General features: G+C 42.5%; 1 protein-coding gene across 1 annotated transcript in view; it reads left to right on the top strand.

The window, feature by feature from the left end:
• rbfox3a (RNA binding fox-1 homolog 3a) overlaps positions 1–25,378 on the top strand; it is a 369,568-nt gene that overhangs the window by 222,884 nt on the left and 121,306 nt on the right. The window contains exon 5 of the mRNA XM_079476662.1: positions 19,448–19,569. Within this exon, the coding sequence (XP_079332788.1) occupies positions 19,448–19,569 (122 nt within the window). The remainder of the gene's footprint in view (positions 1–19,447; positions 19,570–25,378) is intronic.

Genomic DNA, 25,378 nt, shown 5'->3' with positions numbered 1-25,378 from the left:
ATCTAATTGCGATTTTATAGACGTGCGCTTCTTCGGCGGCACATCAGAAGGGCAGTGGGAACGCCGGGGTTGGGTGGTGGGATTATATTTAGCGAGATCCGGCTCCCCGGTGGATTAATTAAATGTTGTGAGAGGGGTACAGTGCAGTCTGGGTAAACCGTAGGGCTGTAATTTCTCCTGCCAGCAGTGCCGCTCGGTGGGCAGGTTAAGTCACAGATTAAGGGTTGCATGGCTGGTGTGGAGAAGAGGAGATGCTGGGTGGTGGCTCATTAGGCAAGGCTCCCACTGTGTTAGGGGAAGTGGTGGGAAAAGAAAGGAAGAATAACACAAACAATTGTCTCTACAATCACCGGACGACCAAGTATTTGATTGACATGTAAGTTATCAGACAGGTATAGCGTTTTGGCAAAAGACCGTTCTAAGGGATAATGCTGGATGCTGCAGATGACAGCAAAATGTACACTGCATTACAGACCAGAGCCGCACGGTATATCAAAATTGTATTAACATTTCAAATGTGTATATTCTGATATGTGTGGTTTGCAAAAACAATCCTGCTGTTCACTTTCAGAAGTTGTAATGATGCTATATGTATGTCGATTATATAATTTTTACTTCGTATTGCATCACATAACCTTCCAATTGCATTTCACAATTTACTTCAATATTGTGAAACCATAACCCAGAAATCTCTTACAGCTGCACTACCGGTCAAAAGTATGGAAACACGCTGTTCTTTTTTGTTTTTTTCCACCTTTTAAATATAAGTAAACTCTCCCACACTATGCAGTAGCACAATAGTGACTGTGAGAATTATGTTTCAAATAAAAGCATCTAAATTAATTAAATAAATAAAGCAATTAAATAAAAAAAAGTTGTTATATTTTAGCACTTTCAAAGCAGCCACCCGTTGACAAGAATTTTTCGCTTTCTAATTAAATAAATGTATATGTTGGCACAATTATATTTAGTCTAGAAAAGTAATTTCAGAAATTCATGCGTACTCTTTGAGATTAAAAGATTATAACATTTATAAAGATTATTTGAAACATTCCAGTCAAGCGTTTCCAAATTTTTGCCTGGCACTGTATATACGTACAGTATATGTGTACTATATACAGTATATACACATTTTGTATATACTGGTTGCTGGGGCTTTAGCCCCGTCAGAAAACTGCTTACCCCTGGCAGAGCACCCACAAGGATTTCCTTATATATTTTACGTTCTATTTATAGTGATTGCACGATTTCTGATTGAAATAGATAAGATGTAAAATGACGTGGCTACCTAGCGTCTCCTGGGGTTTAGAGAGTAAAGCCTATGTTGGCTACTTCATATCGTCCTGCTGACTTTTTCCCCATCAGATCATAAAGCGATTTATTCTTAATAAAATTAAAAAAGATTGAAAAGTGGCTAACAAGTGTTTAATAATGAAGTTGTAGGGTAAGGTCGGGGAGAGCGACTAAACAGACCCGACGGGCATATTGTCTCTCCCACCAATTATGAATGATTGATTTTAATACAACAACAAACAAGCTGATAACATCCGAACTCAAATAGCAAATTCTATTCCAATACGAAGAACAGAAGAGTAAAGAATGGATTATAGTACGTTCTGTATGTTCATTGCTGCATTTGCCCTTTCTGTTTTTTAGTTTAGTTCATCAATACGTTTGTTTCCTAGGCTACTATACACATTGCATAATGTTTTAAACATAGAAGAGCAGCATATAATGTAAGCTTGTTATAAAATGTTCACAAAATCTTAAATAATCAACAATGATTATAACTAAGCGTGTGAGAAATGTTGGCTAATGCACTACAACATTTTTAAGAAGCTGTTCCATATTTAAACTGCAAAATTGCATGTTGTCTAGCTTAGGCATTTATTTCTTCGATAACTTTATAAGCCCACGCTCTAAACTGTAAAGCCCCCCCCAGCCCCCCAAAAAAACGACATTGCGCTCCCCTGGTATTATACACACATTTTCTTTAGATGTACAAAAAGCATGCACACAAGTATGAATTTATTTATTTGACATGTGTGTTGTATGCGTTTGTGAGCGGTCCTGACCCCTTCAGTAATTCCCTGCCTGCTCTGTGACCTCTCTCCTTTACCATGTGTCTGGCTGACCCTCAGCTTCTGAAGATGCCCAGTGCCTCCTTCGTCTATCTACAGGCAATTAACCTCCAACACACAAACTCACAGACTTTTGAAAAATGATCAGCCTATTCTGTAATTACTCATTTTGAATTACACTCATAGATATTACTTATTCTTCTCTGCCCTACATCTCAAAGACTCATGGGAAAACGGGTAATTTTGTGGCCTGAGAAGACGGACTTACAGTTCATTCAGGGTTCGATGTTAAGTTAGCCCATCTCTATATCGACAGTATGATGTTCGATGCTACACGTGTAGACAGCTCACTAGGTTTTGGATCGAGCTAACATCAGTGCCTCATTCAATAGCACACAACCGGGGTCATTTAAAAACTGACACACTTCCTCGTTGATTTGAGAGCAATACATCAAAAAAAAATCTTTTTGCCCCTCATTAATGCACGCTTAGTAATTTGCGTCTAAAGATGACTTTGCGGCCCGATTTTTAGCATCGGAAGCATGCGGTGCCCACGTTTGTCATCTTATCAGGGGCACTGCGGCTAAATGTGATCATTATCTCCAATGAGAAGGTTGCAAATGAAAGCAATGGAGTGCAGAGATAGAAGGGCCCACTGAGCAGTATGTGCTGAATTGTCTTATTTCAATTAATTTCACTGCTAATGTGCTAGATGGGTGTGATTTTAACATAGATGATTTCAATAAGTGGAGCAGTGCTGCAGAACGCATCATTTTCGCTTAAGAGGTCAGCCAAGTCCGGAGAACGTGCCAAAGCAGCTACGCCCTTTAAAGCAACCCATAATCCTTTGAGTCTGTGTCCCTTTCTTTGAGTAAACTGGACCACTCGAAGAGCTTGTGTAACTGTTTAATTGCTCCATCTAGACCTCTCGAGCTGTTTGTCCGTTTCGGAGAGACCCCTGAGCTTCTCCGGATTCATACAGTGCTTGCGTTTTGCGACTGTATGTGCCCTCGCTGGAACCGCGTAGCGTTATTTGAATCCCTCGCAGGCTTTAGTGCTGCTGTATTTAGGCTCCCCGCGGATTATCACACCTCTGTGTGTTTTCCCACCGGGCTTGTCCATTGGCAGCTCCTTCCCTTGTTTCCACGTCCTGCAGCGATTTCTTCTGCGCTCGAACTGAACTCGCAAAGTTCCTCAAAGAGAGAGCGAAGAAACTTTTCTGCTTTTTGGCTGTCCCGAAATTATTTCAGCATCGTGTTTTGGCGGAAAACTGTGCAGGGCCGCAGCGCATTTGCATTCTGCAAATGTCATTGGTTTAGAATGATCTCTATTCCTCTCCCCCTCGCACGGCAGTCATACGCCTGACTCCATATTCTAATACTTTGACTGTAAGCATGGTAAATTAATGTTTGCTTTCAGTTCTGCTGACTAGGCAGTATGTGCCCTATGGCACTTCATAATTACTCATAAGCTCGGGATCAAATCAAAATAAATGGTCGGAGTTTTCCAAAGTGAGACCTTGGGAACGCGCTTTAGAGGAACAGATTATTCACAATGCAATCGGAGCATGAAGAGAGTGTTTGCGGAGTAACGTGCTCCTTAAAGAACGCAATATGAATCATTTAAAGACTCACCTGGAGCGGCGTGGAGAATTGTTTCAACGGAGGCCTTGATGTGCGTACAGGTATTGATAAATCTGAACGAGCGTATCACAGATAGGTTCAGAGGGAGCGTTGCGGCAACAAAGATGTTTTATCAGCAACTAATAAAAATCGAGTGTGACATACGGATGACACACTTTTTATCTCCCTTATAACTACGATGCGGTTTAAGGACGCCCCGCTTTTAAATATAGATGCTCACGTTCACCCCCGGCTTCTAATTTAGGGTTTGTTTTTGTAATAGCTCCCGTTAGCAGATCCTTGTCGTATTGTGCATAGATGCTGCAGCTGGTTCCTCTGGAGCTCTCGCATGCATAGGGGCCATTTCTGCTGAGTCATCTGCCTGGCACACGCAGGCTTGCAAACAGTAGAGCAGTCATTAATTTAGTCCTTCTTTCTCTGTTTCATCGCCGCTTCTGCTGAGGATGCACACGCGGACACAAAGGTTTATTCAAATCATTAAATGCATGCATGCATGCAAAGCTAATCATTTGACCTTTGGTTTTGTGCTCTGCCGAGACAAAGGCTTGCATCTTCCAGCGCCAGGGCACATTATTTATATCATGTGATTTATGATTAGAGAGATAATATAAAAAACGCAGAAGCGAACGGAGATCAATATGAAACAAATAACCGAAGCCCTAAATTAGTTCAGAGCTGCTTTAGTCAAACAGATTCGGCTCTAGCTGTCTTGACTAACATTGCAGCTTTTTGAACAATTAATTCTGAAGCTTTTGGGAACAGTTGACTGAAGATTCGCCTTACCTCCAGGTCCAGAGAATTTTTAGCTCCTGAGGTGATGCTGTCGTTGGTTTAAGCTGCAAATAGAGAGCCTTTACATTTGGGTCAACAGCAATAAAATGCTTGCAGGCAGATGCAGAGGGCAGTGGGATTTATGCAGTGAATCTGATTACTTATTGAAATGACAATTTAGTAAAGTGTGACTTAATAATATCTGTGTTATATTCTTTAGTAACGTGTGTTTTATTTATATTCTTTAACAGGTGTACATTTGGGACACCTGACAATGATGGGTATTGTAGTTCATGTTTATTAGGGATGTAATAGTGCAACAAGGCCACTTCTTTTTAATCAGAATTTTGCTTGTCCTTGTGTGTTTTTTTCTGTTATTTTTGCATGATGAGACAAAAACACAACATACCGGTGTGTTGTTTCTATACATACAGCCGCGAGAAAAGACAATTTCTTATTTCAAATCAGCATTTCTACTTTTATTGTGGCCATTCTCCAGTGTCTGTTGAATTTCAACCAAATCAAACCTCAGAAGTGACATAAAGTCATTCAACAGCAGTGTGAAAGACTGTCAGCATGACAAGAGGCATTAAAACTGTGATTAAAATCAAGGTTATCACAAAAAAATATATTTTTGAAGATATTCCTGTTGTAGTGCTTAAAAGTGAATATGAACTTATTTTCTTTGTAGTATTTGAGGTCTGAAAAAGAGCACGGCATTTTTTCTGTTATTTTGACCTGTTTCTCTAGTTTTCGTTTTTTGCAAACAAATTAAAATGAAATTTGGTATAGAATCATTTTTAATAGTTCACAGAATAGAAGAAAAACAACCATTTTACTTTAACACATACCTATAAATAGTCCATTCTAAAATCAGAAAACCGGTCTCTGAAATTGCATTCTGCGGCTGTATATTGTTCCTGTTTTAAATACATTAAGTTGCACAGGCCTACTGTGCAAATGTCTTAGGACACCTTTAGATTTTTTATTTTATTAATGACCATATTGAATTATTAACCATATTAAAAACATATTGTATATGAAGATTTGCATGTGCGTACCTTACATTATTTTTGCATATCGCTGCTGTCCTTTTGAAACTTTATATCTCCATATCTAGATCTAAAAAGCGAATTTGGAGATGCAATGTTTCATAGGGAAAGCGACAATATAGTCATTCGCATACAACCAGAAAATACATTTTTTTGCAGTATTTGAAAAATCACAATACACATTAACACTGAATAGCCTACTGACCTTAACCTGAAGAATCTAGTTTGTTCAGATTTTCTCTTTACATACTGTATTGTAGATCTGAATATTTTCCTTAATAAAACAACAACAAAGTTGATGGTGGCTTGAGTATTTGCACAATACTCTTAACAATGTGGAAACCTTTTTGTGATGTAGTTTATAGTCTCATCGTATGCTAATTAAACTCATATGTAAAATACATGTAAACGATACATACAGGCCAAGCATTGCACTTCAACTGTGAATACGAGGGAGTCTTAGTCAGCAGATGGCAAGCAAGAGTAATTTTCCATAAAAATCGCTTTCCATAAAAACTAACAGTGCAAAATAATGAGCTACTTTTATAATGAGAACTCCGCATCGTAACGCTTTGCTTCCTACAACGCTGAACTTCAAGCAGCCTTTGTACGTCTGGGGAATGTGGACTGATGGTGATCAATTAGTGTAATAAACCACTGATCAGAGAGCTGGTCTTCAGTGTGACAGTGTAATCTGGTGTCTAATCCAGGCCTGGGCTGCAGGGACTCGACATGATGCTGAGAGTCACTCCCGGTCCTTCCGTTATACATCAGTAACACACGAGGCAGCGATCAATAATGCTGTTCGCGACCATTGTGCCATCTCTGAGTCGATCTCATCAGCGGCGACCGTTTACTTATTCATCACTTCGATCATTTATTAGTTCAGGGATTTGTTTGATGAATCCGTGTCATGTTTCGAGACTCGCAAATGTGTGGCGTGATTCGCATTAAGGTGAAATGCAGCACCCAAAGGGCTTGGGTCGGACTCGACGTGTAGTTAAGCAGCAGAGGTGAAGTCGGCAGGTGTCAGGCCTGATATGCTCGCCCTGGGCAATGTTGGGGAAAAAGGCCATTGAACTGTCGGAGTACACTCTCTCTCTTTCCTTTTCTATCCAGTCACTCGATTTCTTCTGCTGCTGTCTGCGCGCTCATGCAGAATTAGCTTATTTGTCAGCGTGCTGCGCCTCAGAGCCCTGGTGCGCATCTCCAAATCCATTTCCAGACACGCAGCACAAAGGACGTTGTCCTTATGTCATGACGACAAATTTGCTGAGCCTCCTCGATCCCAATGCAAGGCAGGAAAATGGTCCCATCGCTCCTGCGGAGCTCTATGGAGCACTAATGAATGGGCGTCTGGCTGCGAGGAGTTCTCATCGCACCTTTTTTATTATTAGGATTATTACTATTGAGTGTAAGCTGTATTTTTCCCTTCTTTCTGCTAACCCAAGGTGCTCTGTAAACATGACTCATGCGCTCGGCTTCTACAGGAGAGCAATGACTTCTGGTACACGTGTATACATCTGGAAAACTACTTTTCACACAGTTTTCTGGCCTCAGCCGGTTTTTCAAAAATACTTTATTAGTGGCAGGAGTGGAGTTTTCCTTTCTTAAGGGTTGTTCACACAGGACGTAGTCTTGCTTTCTGAAACATCCAGACAGAATGTCGAATGGTAAAAGATGCAGAGGCCTCCAGACACATCTTTACAAGTTGAACTGCTTTCAACGTGACAGAGCATATTAAAAATGCACTGCTCAGGGGCAAGATGTTTCCTGTTGTGACCTGCTGATGCTCGCTTAAAAACCAGCAAACCGGACCAGTCTAAGACCACAAAACTGTTTAGGCAGGTCGGTTTTCAACAGGATAGGATAGATTTTCATTTGGTACAATGACATTTGTTTTACACCTTCATAGCCAAAATGTTCCTTTTAGTCTTTTTTTTAATTGAATCCAAAATCTCTGCAGAGACCGTCCTCCTCCTTTCCACCTTAAAGCAACAACAATAGCTGGTTACAGGGTAATAAATGGCTAAATCACGCCTGCTTTGTTTACTCATTTGTGACTGTCACAACGTTCTCCTTTCATGAATTCCTGGAACTTTCGCCGTGTACTTCCCAAAGGTTCCACATCTGAAAAGCCACAGTGTGGGCTGAGAAATGACTATACGAGTTTTCTTTTTTACCTTCAAGGGGCTGTTAAAAAGAGCGGGAAAAATCCATATGGTTTTGTAAGGGCAAGCTTATATGCATGTGTTTTAGCGTTCACCTGTTCCTTGTGACAACAAGCAACTCCATCCCCAGAAGCATTAGTGCAGACCAGAGGTACTAATGAACATCTCAGGCTTGGCACACATTTTAAAGAACTGAGTGAGCCATAAGTCGCTTATAGAGCTCACTGGTCTCATCGCTTTATATACTTACTCTTCTGCCTAGGGTCCCTTTAAGGGAAGGCAAGCCTCTCAGCGGCCATCTTGGTAATTATCTGCTATAATGTATGTAGGTAATAGGCGTGCAAGGACGGCTCCTGTTTAGTTAAATGGGAAAAGAATGAAATCTGCAAACGGTGTGTTAGGATTATTTTAAATGCATAGGTGACACTTTACATAAAGGATTGTATTTGTTACATTAGGTCATTGTAATGAAGATCCATAAAAGGGAAGGAAGGAGGCGGGAACCGGCGAACGTTCAACAAATTTTAATTAAATAAACAAACAATAAAACGAACTTAAAATGCCACAAGAACATAAATACAAACTTGACAAATGCTGGGCCCGGTCCTCTCTAGTCAACAGTCCTGCCGCTCGTCTTCTAAAGCTCCCGAACTATTTGATATATTTTTGATATATCCTTTTTCATATTTTTGCGGTATGTTTGTCAAGCATGTCAGCATTTCAGCAAGTTTTGGGGGGAAAATTAAGAAAATAAACATTTTTTAAAATCTTCAACCCAAATGAACTGTAAATGTCTGTAATTGATGTAGAAATGTAATTTTTGGTTTAACTATCCCTTTGGCGCACAATTAACTAACATTATTTGCATTAACTAACATTGACAAATTTATAAATGCAAAAAAAATAAAAAACAATGTCTACATGTTAGCTAATGCTTTTATTAATATTAGCAAAAAAGTGTTAAATATTTTTTATAGGTTATCTGTGGTATCATTGATATATACAGGACCTTAAATGATAAAAAAATGTCAAGCTGGTCTAAGAACTGTAGTGCTTGCAGGCTCCTAGGTTTGATTCCCACGGTACACAGGTACCAATGAAAATATATATTTACATTTATGTCTTGTATATATCTGTGTGTGGTCCCTTGTACTCTTTGATCTGTCTGATCTAGGGTTAAGGTAGTGGCGTATCATCCCCCTGAAGCTCAGCATGTGACACCGTGACCCTCTGTGGTCGGCCCGGCCCGCTTGATTTATTATTAGAGGAATGAGAATATACAGAAAGATGAGAGAGCGTCACACCCTCCTGATTCCTGCACGCGCACTCGATATCTTCACTCGTCTACTGAAGAGAGGAAAGGTTGGCTAAAAGAAACTGGGACCTGTATACAAAGAGACTGCTGTTTTTCTCCAGCTCTATTTTTAATGTCAGGCTGCGAGCACGCCAGCTGTGTGCAATAAGCAGCGGTGTTATGAACAATGTAATACTCGCTGATGGAACTCTATTAGAATCCGCTGTTCATTTCTCGGCGCAGAAGCTAACGAAGTCTTGTTATGAAACCCACAGATAGATAATCCAGCCTCACGATAGCCTGACCCGCAGGGCGGCCATTAATAATAATCTGCAGGATCTTATCTCACTTAATAATGCAATTAGCGGCTGAGTGCATCGACTTGAGCTGTAATGTTTAGGGTCTGCAGTCCGGGGCAGGCGTTCCATCATTCTCTAATGTTCTGAAAATTCACTGTCCATGAATGAATTTCACAACAGCGTTCGGGTGAATGTAAACGATAAGCCTGATTTGTTTGCCGAAGGGTGGCGCGTCGCGGAAACGCGGATTGGTGTCACGTTTATTGATTGCGTTTTATAATATGAACATATTGTGCAAAACACACCCGGGCTATTCCCCTAATAAATTCCCCCGACCAAGGTCGGGCTTTGTGGGCAAATCATGAGGTATAGATCAGCATTGCCGTTCTATTTGATGTATTTCTCTGACTTGTTATCTTTCTAAGCATCTGTTTCTTGTTACAAAGCGATGGCATGGTATCTGAAATGGAGACAGAGTTCCTAACCAGCCAGTTATGAGCATCAGAGGTTATTATTGATTAACTGTCTACTTTGTTATCCAGAGCCCTTTGTTTCCTCAAACTCTCTCGTACCGCAGCGCTATGGCATTACAGCAGGTCAGTGCTCTCTCATGAGCCATTCTGTTATCGTAGATATTTATTGTCTCTTTACACCACATCTAACACTGCTTTAATATGACATCGATTCCCCAGTGGAAGTCTGCCACTTCAGTTTGAGATGCTACTATTGAGCAGTTCCAGGTATTTGTGAGAATTTTAAAAGTATAGCTCGCCCAAAAATGAAAATGTTGTCATCATCCTAATCTCGTTCCGGACCTGTAGGATTTTCATTCGTTCGTGAAGCGTAAACGGGAAAAAACGGAATAATGTACTTTTCTTTTGCAACTGTAACTATTTTTTGCAATGTACTGTTTCTATTATAGTCAATGGGGACTGGAGCGTTTATGCTTTTAAAAAGTTGTAAAGGATCATAAAAGTGATCGATTAAATTTCTGGTTTCACCGACTTCCAATATAGTACAAGTCATTAAGACCACTTTGATTTTACTTTAAGATGCTGTAGTGTCCTTTAAAGTTCCAGTACCCTTTCACTGAATGAATCACACTTATTGAATCTGAAATGTTCCCCATTTGTGTTTTAAGCACAAAGCAAGCCTCACGTGTTTGGAGCAATATAAAGAAAGCAAAACAATGACAACATTTTCACTTTTGCCCAAATCGATACGTTTAAAACACGTCGCTATTGATTATTGTTACAGACACTGCTCTTCTGGATTCGTCTCTACATCAGAACCTACAGCGTGTGATTCAATATAGCAATACTTATGGGGCCAATGGGTTTTACGAAACCCCTGCCAAGATTGGAGACCGACTGATCGAAGATTTCCCCCAGTCCCCCCACCAGCGGAAATGGCTTTAATCTGTGTAGTCATGAAAAATGAGGTTCGAGGAAGAAAAGAAAGAGAAAACAAACTTGTTATCCCGATCTTTCGCTATTACTGATGCCCCAGCCTGGCGTTGTCGAACAGGCAGGTGACACATTATGCCAGTGGAAGAGAGATACCTGCTGGCAGAGCGGGCAGGCAGAAAGAGAGAGAGAGAGACAGAGAGAACAAGGGTGAAGTGGTGGAAAAACGAGAGCTGAACAGAGAATGATGGAGTGCGTTTGAATGGTCAGGTAGTTAATGCTTTATGAGATTGGGCTGAGGAGGTGGTGGAATGCAGTGTGAGCAGTATTACGCCACATAAATCTGGAAGCCCGCTTTCCCTGCCTCCGTTTGCACTTAATTACCTGAGTCCTGTGCATACCTATAGCTCTTCCCTAATGGCCGGCTCTCATAGCCTCTCTCATGCCACAGGCCGTGGAGGTTGGGTGTGTATGTGACATGCGTGTGAAGCCAGATGTGCCATATGCAAGTTGATTTCAAAATGACATTTAAAATCTGGATGTTTCATTACGTTATCTTAGATTAGATACATACACAAAAGAATATATCTTAAAGAATGTTGGTAACCGTTCAACGGCGGTACCCATTCACTTCAATTGCACTGACACAAAACCGATGCAGGTCAATGGGTACTGCTGTTGTTTGGTCACTAACATTCTTAAAATATTTTCTTTTGAGGGTGAGTAAATGATGACAGAAGTTTCATTTTTGGGTGAACTATCCCCTTAAAACATGGTATAGAGGGTATGCATTGAGGTCACTTTCTCACGCCAACATGCTGGGAAACGCCCCGGGACATGGTCCCTTGAGTGGTAAAACACTCAGCAAGATGGCGGAATTCAATAGGAGAAACAAATAAACCGGGACTAAAACACACAATTATTTGCTGAAATTACAAGCTGCTGGACTCGACGGTGATCCTTACGACTACCTAAAGATTGCAAAGGAATCAGGTGTTCTTGGACAATCAAATGTTGCAGAATTGCGTTTTTTCTGATATTGCAACCATTAATGCGTTAATGAATGTTTCACACCCTCAATACAGAATGTGACTCTCCCTAAATAATTAGCAAAATATAATATCACTTGTAATGTATGGACTTTTTTATTATCCTAAAAGGTATAATGTTAGATACACTTGAGTACACTTGACAACTGAATGATTCTCCAGCCATTGTAAAAAAAAAACTGGAATTGCTGGAAGTGCCTGTCCTTGATCTCCTCTAATCTGTCTCACCCGGGTCAGGTTTGTCTGGCCTCTGAAGCAGACAAGATCCGAAATTCATGCATAAGATGGCTCTCGTGCTTTTGAGCTGCCCGTTATGGATTTAACGATCCCCGGCGCGGTGGCTTCAAACCCCTGGATCTGTGTAACGCTGCCATCTTGAACGCCTCCCATTGACCTTGGAGATTATTGCTGGACTAGGCAGCAGAAAAGTTATGCTATATCTTAGTCAGGAGCTGTCTTCTATCAATGAGATGCTGTGTTGGCCATCGATCGGTTCTGTGCCAGGACACAGCGCTTGATTGATGCTTGGCGAGCGACAGACTGGTCTGCAAGACAGCCTTGGGAGAGAAAACGGAGGCGCTGTGCTTTTCCCCCACCTAAAGTGTAATGGCTACAGTGATGCATGGAGACTTTTTGACTGGAGCATCAACCCATATAACCAATTACCTCAAGGTTTCTTTTATTATACATGCATTGTAGTTATTTTATTGGTTTATTTTTTATTGGCTTTGTCTTTTGGGATGGCTGGTAGGAGGCTTGGCAACCCGGTGTGTTTCAAACTCTTCATAAATACCTCATCTGTTTCTTAGTGGTGGTTGGAATAAATTATACACTCACTCTCAATGACCGACTAGACGTATGTATCTTCTCATGAATATCACACTATCTGCCCTTCTCCAAACGGTTTCTTTATATATAATTTAATGACACCATCTTACAGGTTTTGAAACCTGTCAGTCTTTTAATGGCACCACATGCCAAGTAATGAGTGGCATTACTGAGATGCCGCAGTGACCCTGACCCATGTGCTCGTGTTACATAAAATACACATAAGAAGGTTAAAGAGTAAAGAATCACCCGCACTTCTTTAAAATATACAGGATTTTAGGGTGGAATCAGTTCTCTTGTCAAATCGATGCTGTTTATTTTCACCCACTGCTGCTGTTTATGGGTTTGGATGCTGTTTTTTCTGTTTGGCAGATCACATTGATGTATTTGTTTAGAACTGCATCTGTGAGTTTTCTGGCTTGAACATCAAACACATCCACTGTCATTGGCTGATTTTGAGCCCAAATGAATTGTGGTGATTCTTCAACCGGGATGAGAGGTAACATCGAAAAGCCTTTGTGATGCCAGTCAAAGTGCGCCACAGTCGTTTCATTTGCAGGAGCCTGTAGCTTTCTAAACGTGGCACAATTTCCAGATATATTAAAGATCTAAAGATCGCTTCTTTTTATCTTTGTATGTTTGTGCGCTTAATGGTGTGTGTGTGTGTGTGTGTGGTGGTCCTCTCTGACCCCAGTCTTGTTAAGGCAATGCCTCTATGTGGTCAGTTCACAGGAGAACACAGGTTGTCAGGTCAGGTCCGATCAATCGGCTTTGATCTTTAATAGACCCTCTCCCCAACCTCCTCAATTAGACCTCATGGGCCGGATTTTCCAATACAAGGTGTCCCGAGGCCAGAAAAGGGATCACACTATTTGTGACTTCCACACACATACTCTGTCACTTTCACCCACGTTCAATAGCGCGTCTTTGGTTATTAAGAACACAGGGGACCATATTCGCCAAGAATCGACACTTTTCATCTAATTTACTTACCAACCCGCAATCCAGTTTAACCAGGTGCCAAACAAGCTGAAATAGATCTGCGCTGTGAGTGTTTAAATTAAGTAATTGTTATCCTTTTCAGCTAAAACACGCCTCTTCGGGTTGTAAATTGGGCTTATTATAGATCGCGCTCCTTGTTTACAAAGCACAGCGCTGTTTGCCTGGCAATGCCACCCACATAAAAAGGCGATAAAGGGAGTAAAAAAAAATAGATGTTTGTTTAAATGTTTTAGTGATTAGGGCGGCAAGTGTTTATCAAAGGAGAAAAGAAAGCATTATAACCAAACATGTATCAAGATAATGATGGAAATGAGGCCTTCGCATTTTATAAGACCATTAGTTTTTTGGAAAATTGTGTATTGCAGCATGCAGATTGTGTTTGGAACAAAATGTTTGGGACGCTTTGCCCAACCTGCATAATTCTAGTGGCGACAGTCACTGAAACAACACATATTATCAGTGACTGCAATTCATTCTTAGCGAATGTGTTTTTTATGTGCATGTTCACTGTGTTTAAAATGTGATTTTATCTACTTTTAAATAGTCTTCACCATTCCATCAAATGAATAATAAAAGATTCAGAAAGAATAGGATAAACTTGCATAAAAAAGCATTTTAATTGCTTTTATTGCCCATTCTAGGTTTTTTGTCTGTATATTTGTGAGGGTGCTGCACATTTTATTTCATTTTTAATGAACATTGGCATCGCCAAAAATGAGAAGTTCACAATTTATCGTCACTTTTGTCATTATATCATGGCACGCTATTTGCATTCCTCCTTCAGGAGCGATTAGAATCACTACAAGTTTTCACCACCTCACGACATGCGTGGAGTCTGTTTGGTTCTCAGGTCCTGTCATTTTACACTCGCAGACAGTAAATGAAGACTGACAGGGGAGTCTGAACTCAAAGCATCTGTGACTCCTGACTCCTGGGACGCTCCTGGCAGCTGGGGGTGACAAACCAGGGCAGATCAAGAACGAGCTGCAATTTACCAGTTTTCTTTAGGAAAGAATCCTCACCGGCAAACTAACTTCATTTCTTGTCGTTTGCCTCTTTTCTACGATATCAAGTTGCAGCTCTCGCTATACAATATAAATGAATCAAGTCGGGAAAGATCCTTTTTGATGCTTTTTGATGCTTTTTGAGTGATGGTTGGGTGAGCGGCGTATACAGCTTTCAGAAATCTCTGTCTTGAAATTCAATTCAACTTGTGCTTTATTGGGGTGACACCTATTTTGGAGGTGGTAGCTTGTTTTCTTTCTTAATTCGCTGATAGCTGCAGTTTGCACTGTGTTGTGTATTGTGTGTTTCTTTTTTATTGCAATCGGATGTTTCTTTATTGTATTTATTCCTAATTTTCCACCTTTCTCATTCGGGAAATAATATAATCTTGGCAGATATTTTAGGCGACTTGTATTGTTAAACAGACAAGTGCCAGACAATAGCATTGTCATGCATTTGCTCCACTGGTCCAAGATGTTTGGTCACCGATCAAAGAACCTCGCATTTTTGGTCACTACACACAAATTTGAATCAAGTGGAAGGGAGAGCGAGAGAACTAATGGGACCCCCTCCAGCTGTCTCTGGTGGTATGCCAGGTGGGTTGACGTAGGGCTATGAAGTGTTGGGGGGGAGCTGGTTGGAGACGAACCTGCGAAATGACACACCGGAGATATGCAAAACCCTAATGATCCTCACCCTCCCCCTGCCGGGACGGTTCTCTGCGCCAGGCCCCTCCAAGTGGTCCGTTCCGCTGGGGATTCTCACCAGCAGGCCCAGGTATCCATGATTGCTTTTTAATGTGTGGCTCTTGGCCAATGAGAGCAGGGATTTTCATCAAGTATGACTGCAGAAATATTAAACTAGCCTGGGATTATTTTTCAGTCACAGTTCATTAAACTGTAGGGGGAAGTAGAGCCAGGAGCCGCTCCTGCCTGCACAAGTTAGCCCAATTAGGGTTCTAATTTTTTATTAATACGCTGCAATGTTAAATAAACATGCAAACAGCTTTCGTGTTGTATGGCAATTAAACGCTGTTTTATTTGACTGCCACTTTAATCAGGCGGCTGCACAGGAGGAGGATATGGAGTTTAATTAAATTGTATTACTCTGCATTTCCTGTCGAGGCCTTTTTAAGATTTCAAAGTAATCTAGAAGGACATCAGCCATCGATTTGCTCATATTTGAATAAATTACGCCGCGCCGTAGCATTGCGAAACTCCACACGCGGGAGAATCGTAAAGCAAAAGGGCGGAAACAAAGAAACGAGCGGCGTGCGGCACGAGTCATTTTTTATTGCGCGGCAGAACAGCTTCCCCCACAAACAATAATCTCCAAGCGATGGCAGGGAGAAAGTTTCAAAAGCTCATTTTGCCGGGTTTTATCGCTTCCCCTGTTCCATCAATATTGCCTTCTGGTTGATTTTTAATTTCAGGTTGGAGACCTCAGCATATTTAGTGCTCGGCTGATGACATTGTATTTATTTAGTGCTCTCGTCAATAGCGCGCTCAAGTGCAAAAGTCCCCCCCCTCGCCTTTGCTGGGTTCGGTACAGATAAGTCAAATTCTCAATGCACACAAGTATTGTATTAGTTCTGTGGTTAACAGATATTAAAAGAATAGTTTCCGCACATTTGAAAAGTCTCTCATAATTGACTCACACTTAATGCCGCTCCATATGTATAAAACTTTCTTCATAATGCAAATAGTTAGATATTAAAATGCTTGTGCGGTACTCAAAATCATCATTAAAGTAATCTAAAGACTGCAGTCGTCTAATGTCTTCTGAAGCAAAACTATACGTAGCGAGAATTGTAAGACTATTTAGCAATTATTAATAATAATAATAACAGTAATATTAATAATAATAATTATAATGGATATAATGATGTAATTTTATTGTATTTTTTATTGTATTATTATTATTATTATTATTATTATAGTTAGTAGTAGTAGTAGTACTCGGAAGAGTATAGCTTTTAAAACCAACTAGTTAGACATCTAAACAACCTACCAATTTTAAAGAAAAGTTTGATTGACAGTTGACCATTGCAACACCAATGCCCCCGTGGTGATATTAACAGCGTCCCACCGGCATGACGTCTCCTGATGCTGTATTTGTGTCTGTGCTCGTGGTCTCTCCAGGTTTCAGGAGAGTGGTGGTAGCAGGAGAGACACTGGCAGCGTGCGGTTATTAATGCCTTGTGTCCCTTGCAGCTATGTCTGCCGCCTCTGCTTCATGCTGTATTAATCAGAGCGCAGGCACGAACTGCCCCTCCAACTGCACATGATTAAGTGCGACTGGAGCAGTGTTTAACCAGATACGGCCACACTCCCTACTCTGAAACGAGGCTTTGAGCATCCCCGGGGTAGACGAGGGGTAATGAATACCTCGTTTGGAGAGGCATTGTGATGCCCTCGAGTGGCCTCCGGATGTAGAGATCTTTTTGCTCTCCAGCCCCGGTGAAGCGGCCTCTGGCCCAGAAACGGGCAGGGTGGGACGGCCATATGGACAGGCTTGTGTGGCTGGTGTGTTTGGGTTGGATGGAAGTACTGACAGCGCTGCCCCGTGGAGAGGAAGGGCCACGTCTGCTGGTCTGGTATCAGAGCAATGCCAAAACATATCCGGGTCAGTGTGGCTAAAGGAAGTGCGGGCCCAGGACAGGATGGGCACTGCCAGAGCTAGAGGACCTGTGGGAGGAAGCTTCCAGTCAGGAGGAGGCAGGCATTGTGGGATTGCTAGGGACACTTTGGGGTCTTTCCTGTTGTTTCCTTGGCAAAGGCAAAAGTAACAACAAACGTTATATGGTCCAACTTTAGACCTCCGCAAAGAATCAATAACTGTTCATTTAATTCAATACAATTTATATACAGTACAATTAAATATTACTATTAATGTATGTAATATAAATTAAATATAAAATAAATTGTTGTATTATGACCAAACACAGACTGGAAGTTAATTTCGGGCCAGACATGTCCGTCCGATTGAAACTATCTATCAAGTTTTTCTAGTCGCCATATTGTCTTATCTAATGAAATGTATTCTTATATTGTAAGCGTGACTAAAGTTTCCAAAAACTTTCTGAAGCAGCTGAATTTTTTCCAGGTAAGGCTTTTGCAATGGATTTAATAAGCCTTCTCCTTAAGTATTAAATAATATTAATACACTTTTTTATCTGTCTACTGCTATATAGATTTCTTGCTTTACTATAGTGAAGTTATAGTGAAGCTGGAAAAACTTGCATCTCACTTGAGATTTACTGTCGGGTATTTCCCTTCAGATCAGACAGGAATCATTTACGGTGTGTAATCCTTGCAGAGAAAAACGCAACACATTGCAGTCTCAGTTTCAACTTGAACTTCTCCATTTATCTGCATGAGTGTGCAGCGATGCGCTGACAATCCCGAGCCGAAATGCGCTGATGGCAGATTTAGATGTGATGACACTTTTTTCTGCCTTAAATCAAACTGTTATTGCCTCCTTATCAAACCTCTCCTCGCATATTGTTTGGGACAATTTTGACAATTTGCTCAGTTCTGAAAGCTCTTGTCAAATTTGCCAAACGGCCGGGCAGTGAGAGTAAAGGAGAGAGAAAGTTAGGTTAGGAAAGGTTGTCAGAGCGAGCGAGAGAGGCTTTAAAGACAAAAGCGCACATGAAAAAGACAGAGGGTTATAGCGGAGCAGCCTGGAGGGGTTGTTGTAATGTATCTGCAGTGTAGCATGTCAGAGCAACATTACTTTACTGCGTCTCATATTGCTGTCAATAATTAATCACAGGCGAGGCGTGGTGAGAAACATGCCCGCAGATGCCAAGCTAAAACGGTGCCAACAGACAGCAGGTAAACGAGACAGCCATCCCTCACCAGGTCTCATCTCACCTTACGACACGCTCCTGTGATGCAACGACTGCGCGCTCTGAATTACATCACCTGCAAAAAGAGCACGTGGCATTCGGTCTCCAAATCTTCGTTGGAAATTGCGAACGGAGATGGAGAAGCGTGCAGGCTGTTTTATTGCTAATTAGGCCATATCTTTTTATTTCTAGACACCGAAAAATCAGCCACATGTATCATGGATATAAATGCGTTATAGTTGTGATCGATTGGCTGGAGCGCGGCCCTGTACCATGAATATTCATGGGTGATGTATAGAGCGGATAGAAGCGTGTCGGAGTCTCGTGGTGTGTGATCCGTGGACTTTACAGTCACGGCCGGGGAGCCTGCGGCTAGCAGCCACCATAAACAATAACGCAAGGCCCATTTATAACACTAAAAATCATGTGTCGCCACAGCCACAAAGAGCACAAGTGACATTTTAATGGGCCTTTTTACTTTTTGTTTTTCAATAATGAATGCATGGCTTGCTGTGGTGCGCTCCACAATATGCGCTTCACTATTGTTTTGAGGCATAATGCAGATTTTTGCTGTACTTGGCATTTATAGGGAATAATTTAATGTACGTCGCAATCTTCATACGCTATTCTGCGAGTCTGCTTTCAAACTGGGGAAATACGAGCGTGTCTGTATCTCTACGCGTGTTTCTGTGTAAGCGTGATGTACAGCCATGTTTTCCTTTTCTGCAATGATCTTAGTGTTTGTGTACGGTGTGTACGAGTGTGTGTGTTTGTTACCCAGAGGAGGTTCAATGCAGCTGTTGGTTTGCTTTGCTGTGTAAGCAGGGCTGACCCCAATGTTGATCATATGCCAAACACAGATTCCACTGTCGGGTACCAAACAGCAGAGAGGACGTGATGTGCTGTCTCGGATCAAATACAAATGGCCATATACATTTTATTTCATTTCTTTCTTGTAATGTTTTGGCTAATCTGTTGTCTCTTCTTTTGCAGAAACCAAACCAGGAAACGGGCTGTGCAAATCAGGAAGCATTGCTCTCTTTGGAAACGTAGTGTACAGCGGGCTGTTGAACGATCACTTCTGGCATTTTGGGGTGCCCCTTGTCACAAGACTGGTGAGTGGATGCCCCGTATGTGTTCTCCAAATTGGTGCGATGGTTGGCACTGCCTCTCTGCTCCCTTTTCCACCTTGAGGTCTCCCGCTGGCAGTTGTAATTTGGCATCAGCTGTATTTTGGCTGGGCAAGGCTTCAACCAGAGGCGTCCTTTTTTTATACAGAACGAGGAAGCTTATTGATGTTATGGCTTTGCTTTAGAAGAATTTTGTAGTCTTATAGGAACACATCGGCTTATAAAATCACGTACCGATCTTAATAAAAATAATAACAATGAGATTGCTTTAGAAACATTAAATATCAAAGCAAGTGTCATTTGCAAACAACTCATGTTTGACCTTTTGGCAGACGTTTTAAGCTATAGACTGTTTTCATCAGACACACGCGCTGGCCCAAAGTTAACTTTCAGTCTGTGTTTCCTCATAATAAAACAATTTATTAAATTAATTAATATTCATTTATATTAATAGTTTATTGTATAATAATTGTATTAAACTAAATAAAAACGACTCAACAGTAAATTTTTGGAGGCGTTCTTGAATTTAAGTTTGGACCACATAACGTTTGTTTTAGTTGTTGCCTTAAAACCCCTAAATATTAGTATAAAAATGACACTTGCTTTTGATATTTTGCTATATAATTCTGTCATGGTTTAAGGAGAACGCCTGTACGACCCCTGTATGTTAAATTGAGTTGTGACAGATCATTACAGTATAGTATGTTTATATTCAGTGAATTACATTAACAACCTATCAAAAAGAGATTTGACTTATCACATCCAGTCATAGAGGTGATACCGACGCTCAATAGCAATACTCTGTTAGGACTCTGTCCTTCCTGTCTCGAGCTTTCAAGCTCCCTGGGCAGAGTCATGACATTGCTACGTCTTTCGGGTTTCTGTTGTGTTATGTGTGGAGACATGTGGCTTTATGTTGTTACGTGATGCCACGTGTCTTCCTGTTATGTCTCTCAGCCCCACCCTCCTATCTCTGGTAATTTCTTAAGGGTTTCATTCCCATCGTCTGTTTGGTGTTTCACTTTAATTAGGGTTTTATTCCCATCAGCTGTCACCACTCTCCCCATGTAATCACTCCTCGTTAGTGTCTCCCTTTATATAGTCTTAGTTTCCCTCTGTTCAGGGTCGGTGCATTGTCTTCTGTTTGTGATCACTGGATGTCTTGCTGTTCTGTGGACGTCGTGTTTTGGATTACCTGTTTCTAAATTTGTGGATTTATATAGTTTTTCCTGTAGACCACGTTTTGTCCCCATAGAGGGAAGTGTTTGTTTGCCTTTGTTTTTTTGGTTCATGTTTTCCCATTGTGGATGTTTCATTTAATAAAAGTTTATTTACGTTAACCCTTCGTCTGCCTGCATCTGGGTTCTGTCCAAGCCATTTCGTGACAGAATGCACCGACCCAGAAGAACCCAGCAGGCAGCTCTTTTCGCTGCAAGGTCTCGCCAGCCTCGTCCCCTATGCAGCATTCGCCAGGGGAACTTGGACCTGGATGTGTACCTGGACAGGTTCCTGGAGGCCGCAGGGGAGGTGCTCCTCGGGGAGGAGGAGGTGACTGCGGCGTTCAACAGCGGCCTCAGGGTTCCCCTATCGCCAGCGGAGATGAGGAGGCTGAGACCTCTGGACTTTGAGGGCGTACTCCGGTTCGCCATGAGCCGACCGGAGCCCAGGGTCTCCGTCCTACCGAGGGTCTCTTCTCCGTTGGGCCCAATCACTGAGGGTCTCGCCCTGAAGCTCGGAGTCGTGACTACATTCTCGGACCCTGCAACCTCTCCACCAACCACCAGTCTTCGGGGCAAGCGTGGAAGGAGAGAGTCCTGGGGGTCCTCTTCGGAGGCCTCCAACGCGGAGCCAGCCCCGTCCTTCACCTCCTTCCTCCAGCCGACTACCAGGCAATTGGCTCGGCAGAAGAGAAAGAGGCAACGGAGGGGGGCACGTAACCCAGCCCAGCCGGCTCTCCTGCCGGTTCTCCAGCCGGGTTTACAGCCAGCGATCCAGCAGGCGTCCAAACCTGCCTCTCCGCAGGCGTCCAGACCTGCCTCTCCGCAGGCGTCCGGACCTGCCTCTCCGCAGGCGTCCGGACCTGCCTCTCCGCAGGCGTCAGGACCTGCCTCTCCCCAGGCGTCAGGACCTGCCTCTCCCCAGGCGTCAGGACCTGCCTCTCCCCAGGCGTCAGGACCTGCCTCTCCCCAGGCGTCAGGATCTGCCTCTCCCCAGGCGTCAGGACCTGCCTCTCCCCAGGCGTCAGGACCTGCCTCTCCCCAGGCGTCAGGACCTGCCTCTCCGCAGGCGTCAGGACCTGCCTCTCCGCAGGCGTCAGGACCTGCCTTTCCGCAGGCGTCAGGACCTGCCTTTCCGCAGGCGTCAGGACCTGCCTTTCCGCAGGCGTCAGGACCTGCCTTTCCGCAGGCGTCAGGACCTGCCTTTCCGCAGGCGTCAGGACCTGCCTTTCCGCAGGCGTCAGAACCTGCCTTTCCGCAGGCGTCAGGACTTGCCTTTCCGCAGGCGTCAGGACTTGCCTCTCCGCAGGCGTCAGGACCTGCCTCTCCGCAGGCGTCAGGACCTGCCTCTCCGCAGGCGTCAGGACCTGCCCATCAGCAGGCATCAGGATCTGCCCATCAGCAGGCATCCAGACCTGCCCTTCCGCAGGCGGATTTCCAGCCGGTGCCTCAGCCAGTTCTCCAGCCGGCATCGCCTCAAACTTTTTTCGCCCTTGGACACACACCTCTCCCTAGCCTTTTCAAGTCCCCGCCGGTCTCGTCCGGTTGTTTCAAGTCCCCGCCGGTCTCGTCCGGTTGTTTCAAGTCCCCGCCGGTCTCGTCCGGTTGTTTCAAGTCCCCGCCGGTCTCGTCCGGTTGTTTCAAGTCCCCGCCGGTCTCGTCCGGTTGTTTCAAGTCCCCGCCGGTCTCGTCCGGTTGTTTCAAGTCCCCGCCGGTCTCGTCCGGTTGTTTCAAGTCCCCGCCGGTCTCGTCCGGTTGTTTCAAGTCTCCTCAACCTGTCCCACCCTTTTCTGGTGTCCCCAAGGTTTGGCCTCCCATTCCTCCACCCCCCCTCCCATGTTTGTTGTTTTTGTTGACCCACCCGAACCCCTTCATAGCCTCCCTTATGTTCCCTTTAGTTTGTTCTGTGTTGTGCTTGTGGTGTTTGTCTTTGTGCTTTTGTGTTTTGGCCCGCTGAGGTTTCTCCCTTGAGACGCCATGGGGCGTTTCTGGGGGCGGGGGTAATGTTAGGACTCTGTCTTTCCTGTCTCGAGCTTTCAAGCTCCCTGGGCAGAGTCATGACATTGCTACGTCTTTCGGGTTTCTGTTGTGTTATGTGTGGAGACATGTGGCTTTATGTTGTTACGTGATGCCACGTGTCTTCCTGTTATGTCTCTCAGCCCCACCCTCCTATCTCTGGTAATTTCTTAAGGGTTTCATTCCCATCGTCTGTTTGGTGTTTCACTTTAATTAGGGTTTTATTCCCATCAGCTGTCACCACTCTCCCCATGTAATCACTCCTCGTTAGTGTCTCCCTTTATATAGTCTTAGTTTCCCTCTGTTCAGGGTCGGTGCATTGTCTTCTGTTTGTGATCACTGGATGTCTTGCTGTTCTGTGGACGTCGTGTTTTGGATTACCTGTTTCTAAATTTGTGGATTTATATAGTTTTTCCTGTAGACCACGTTTTGTCCCCATAGAGGGAAGTGTTTGTTTGCCTTTGTTTTTTTGGTTCATGTTTTCCCATTGTGGATGTTTCATTTAATAAAAGTTTATTTACGTTAACCCTTCGTCTGCCTGCATCTGGGTTCTGTCCAAGCCATTTCGTGACATACTCTATTTCAAGGTTGCTTAGTTTATTTTCCACTGTGTGCCCATCTCGAAAAACAGCTGTATACAGGGAATAAGGCTGATCTTGCAGCCAAACGTGATGTTCCTCATACAGATTCACTGCCTGCCTTTGTCCTCGGTTATACAAGATCTAAATGAGTAATGCATTGGCATATGATGTGTCTGTTTAAGAACTGAATATTAGTTGGCTACTCAAGTTTTAATTAAACTGTAATCTTAGCGCATGTCAGTGCCTCTGTCTTATTATGAATTGATAAATATTGATGCTACGTCTTCCTCAGAAATATGTCAAACAGTATTAGCATACAGACAGGCAAGGACAGGGAGAGAGGAGAGCTGCAGCAATTCACTGCCTTATACTAGATTAAGATAAAAAAGGATTTGGAGGATCAGAAATTTAAATCTCAAAGGGTAACTTGTTTTTCGCTGGTTTTCCGACTGAGTGAGCAGACATGTTTCAGAAGAAAACTTTGCCGGCGGAGTTGGGATGTAGTTTAGCTTCTGTCTTCTGTATTGTGGGGAGATGTCAGGTGATTTTGGTCATGTGAGGTGTGTTCTGTATATCACAATACTGATTCGTGTTCGATTAAAGGAACGGTTCACCCAATAATGTGGAACTGTCGCTTTAAGCATATGGGGCGACTTACACCAAAAATGGTATATTCCATTACTGTCTCAAATGTCTTTTTTGCATTCTCAATGCATATTAGGGTTTGGGCGAGTGTCTTCATTTTTGTCATAGATGAATGAGTGGAAACTAATAGGGACCCCTTGGTAGACCACACCCCCAGAGTATGACGTGTCACTGACTATATTTACGGGCAAACTACTGCAGTTATCATTGTAATTGTAGACATTTTAATCAATTGTGACCATGTGAAAACCAGGATACGGTCTTCTAATCTCCTTTTTTATAGATAACAAACATTCAAGTTTGATTTCAACCGTTTCACTATGATTTCAATTTTTGACATGGCCTTACACAGTCATTATTAAAAAATATCTATTTTCAGAGAATGTTCTTTACATTATGTAGGATGAATATAAGCAGGAAACAGTAAATCACAATAAATACTTCTGGGTTTTCACAGGCAGTTTCTTTGAATCATTAACATCAACATCTTTGAATCATTCATCTCAATGTCACCTAGATGTCGACTTTTTGCTGTATTAATGTAATCTGAGATTTGTTTGGCAGCCCCTTTCGGGCTGATCCTGGAGATAACAGTGGACTGTGTCTGGACCGGGAGGGGGGGATTCTTGGCTCCATCTAGCACCCCAACCCCCCAAAAGAAAATACTGCCCGTACATCTTTATTTTATACTGCCTCATATCATTTTTCTCTTTCTGTTTATTTACAGAAGCAAATATGCTTTCTTGCACATGAATCGGGAAAGTGCTTGAGGTTCTCACTTGACATGTCTGTCATTCTTACACAGCTGCCAGTTTGCCGTCTTAATCCTGTTGCATTCAAAGGTGTCACACAACGGAAAACTGTGTCATTTTGTCTTGACTGCTTTTGAATGAGACTGTGTCACACCAACACAGGTGTCATTGCTGAAGGGAAAAGCCTCTAAACTGAAGCTGGCTTTATGTGGAGAAAGGAAAAAACGAACCTATTTTTCAGCTGAACGTACACAAACACCTCTGAAACATAAATCAGTTATAGTCTAATGCCTCATTTGACTTTATTTACTTATTTCGATTGAGCGCCTGTTGGCATAATTGGAAGACTCAGAGCAATTACACATTCCTAACTTTTACTTTTACCAATCTCCAATCTTTTCACTTTTGGACATGGAAAATGTTACTAATGGTATTGGAAAATGCAATCTTTTGAATAGCCAAAGTACATTTGGTGTTTAAGCGTGCTAGCATGCTATCATTCAGATCTCCATAAATGAGTTTAAAGACGCTACTAACTGCATGCCTTTTTTTGACAAATTGAGCTAATTAGTCAATGCATCTG

This window comes from Barbatula barbatula, assembly GCF_947034865.1.
Source record: "Barbatula barbatula genome assembly, chromosome: 16".
NCBI lineage: Eukaryota > Metazoa > Chordata > Actinopteri > Cypriniformes > Nemacheilidae > Barbatula > Barbatula barbatula.
This window is presented reverse-complemented; position numbering and strand designations above follow the sequence as displayed.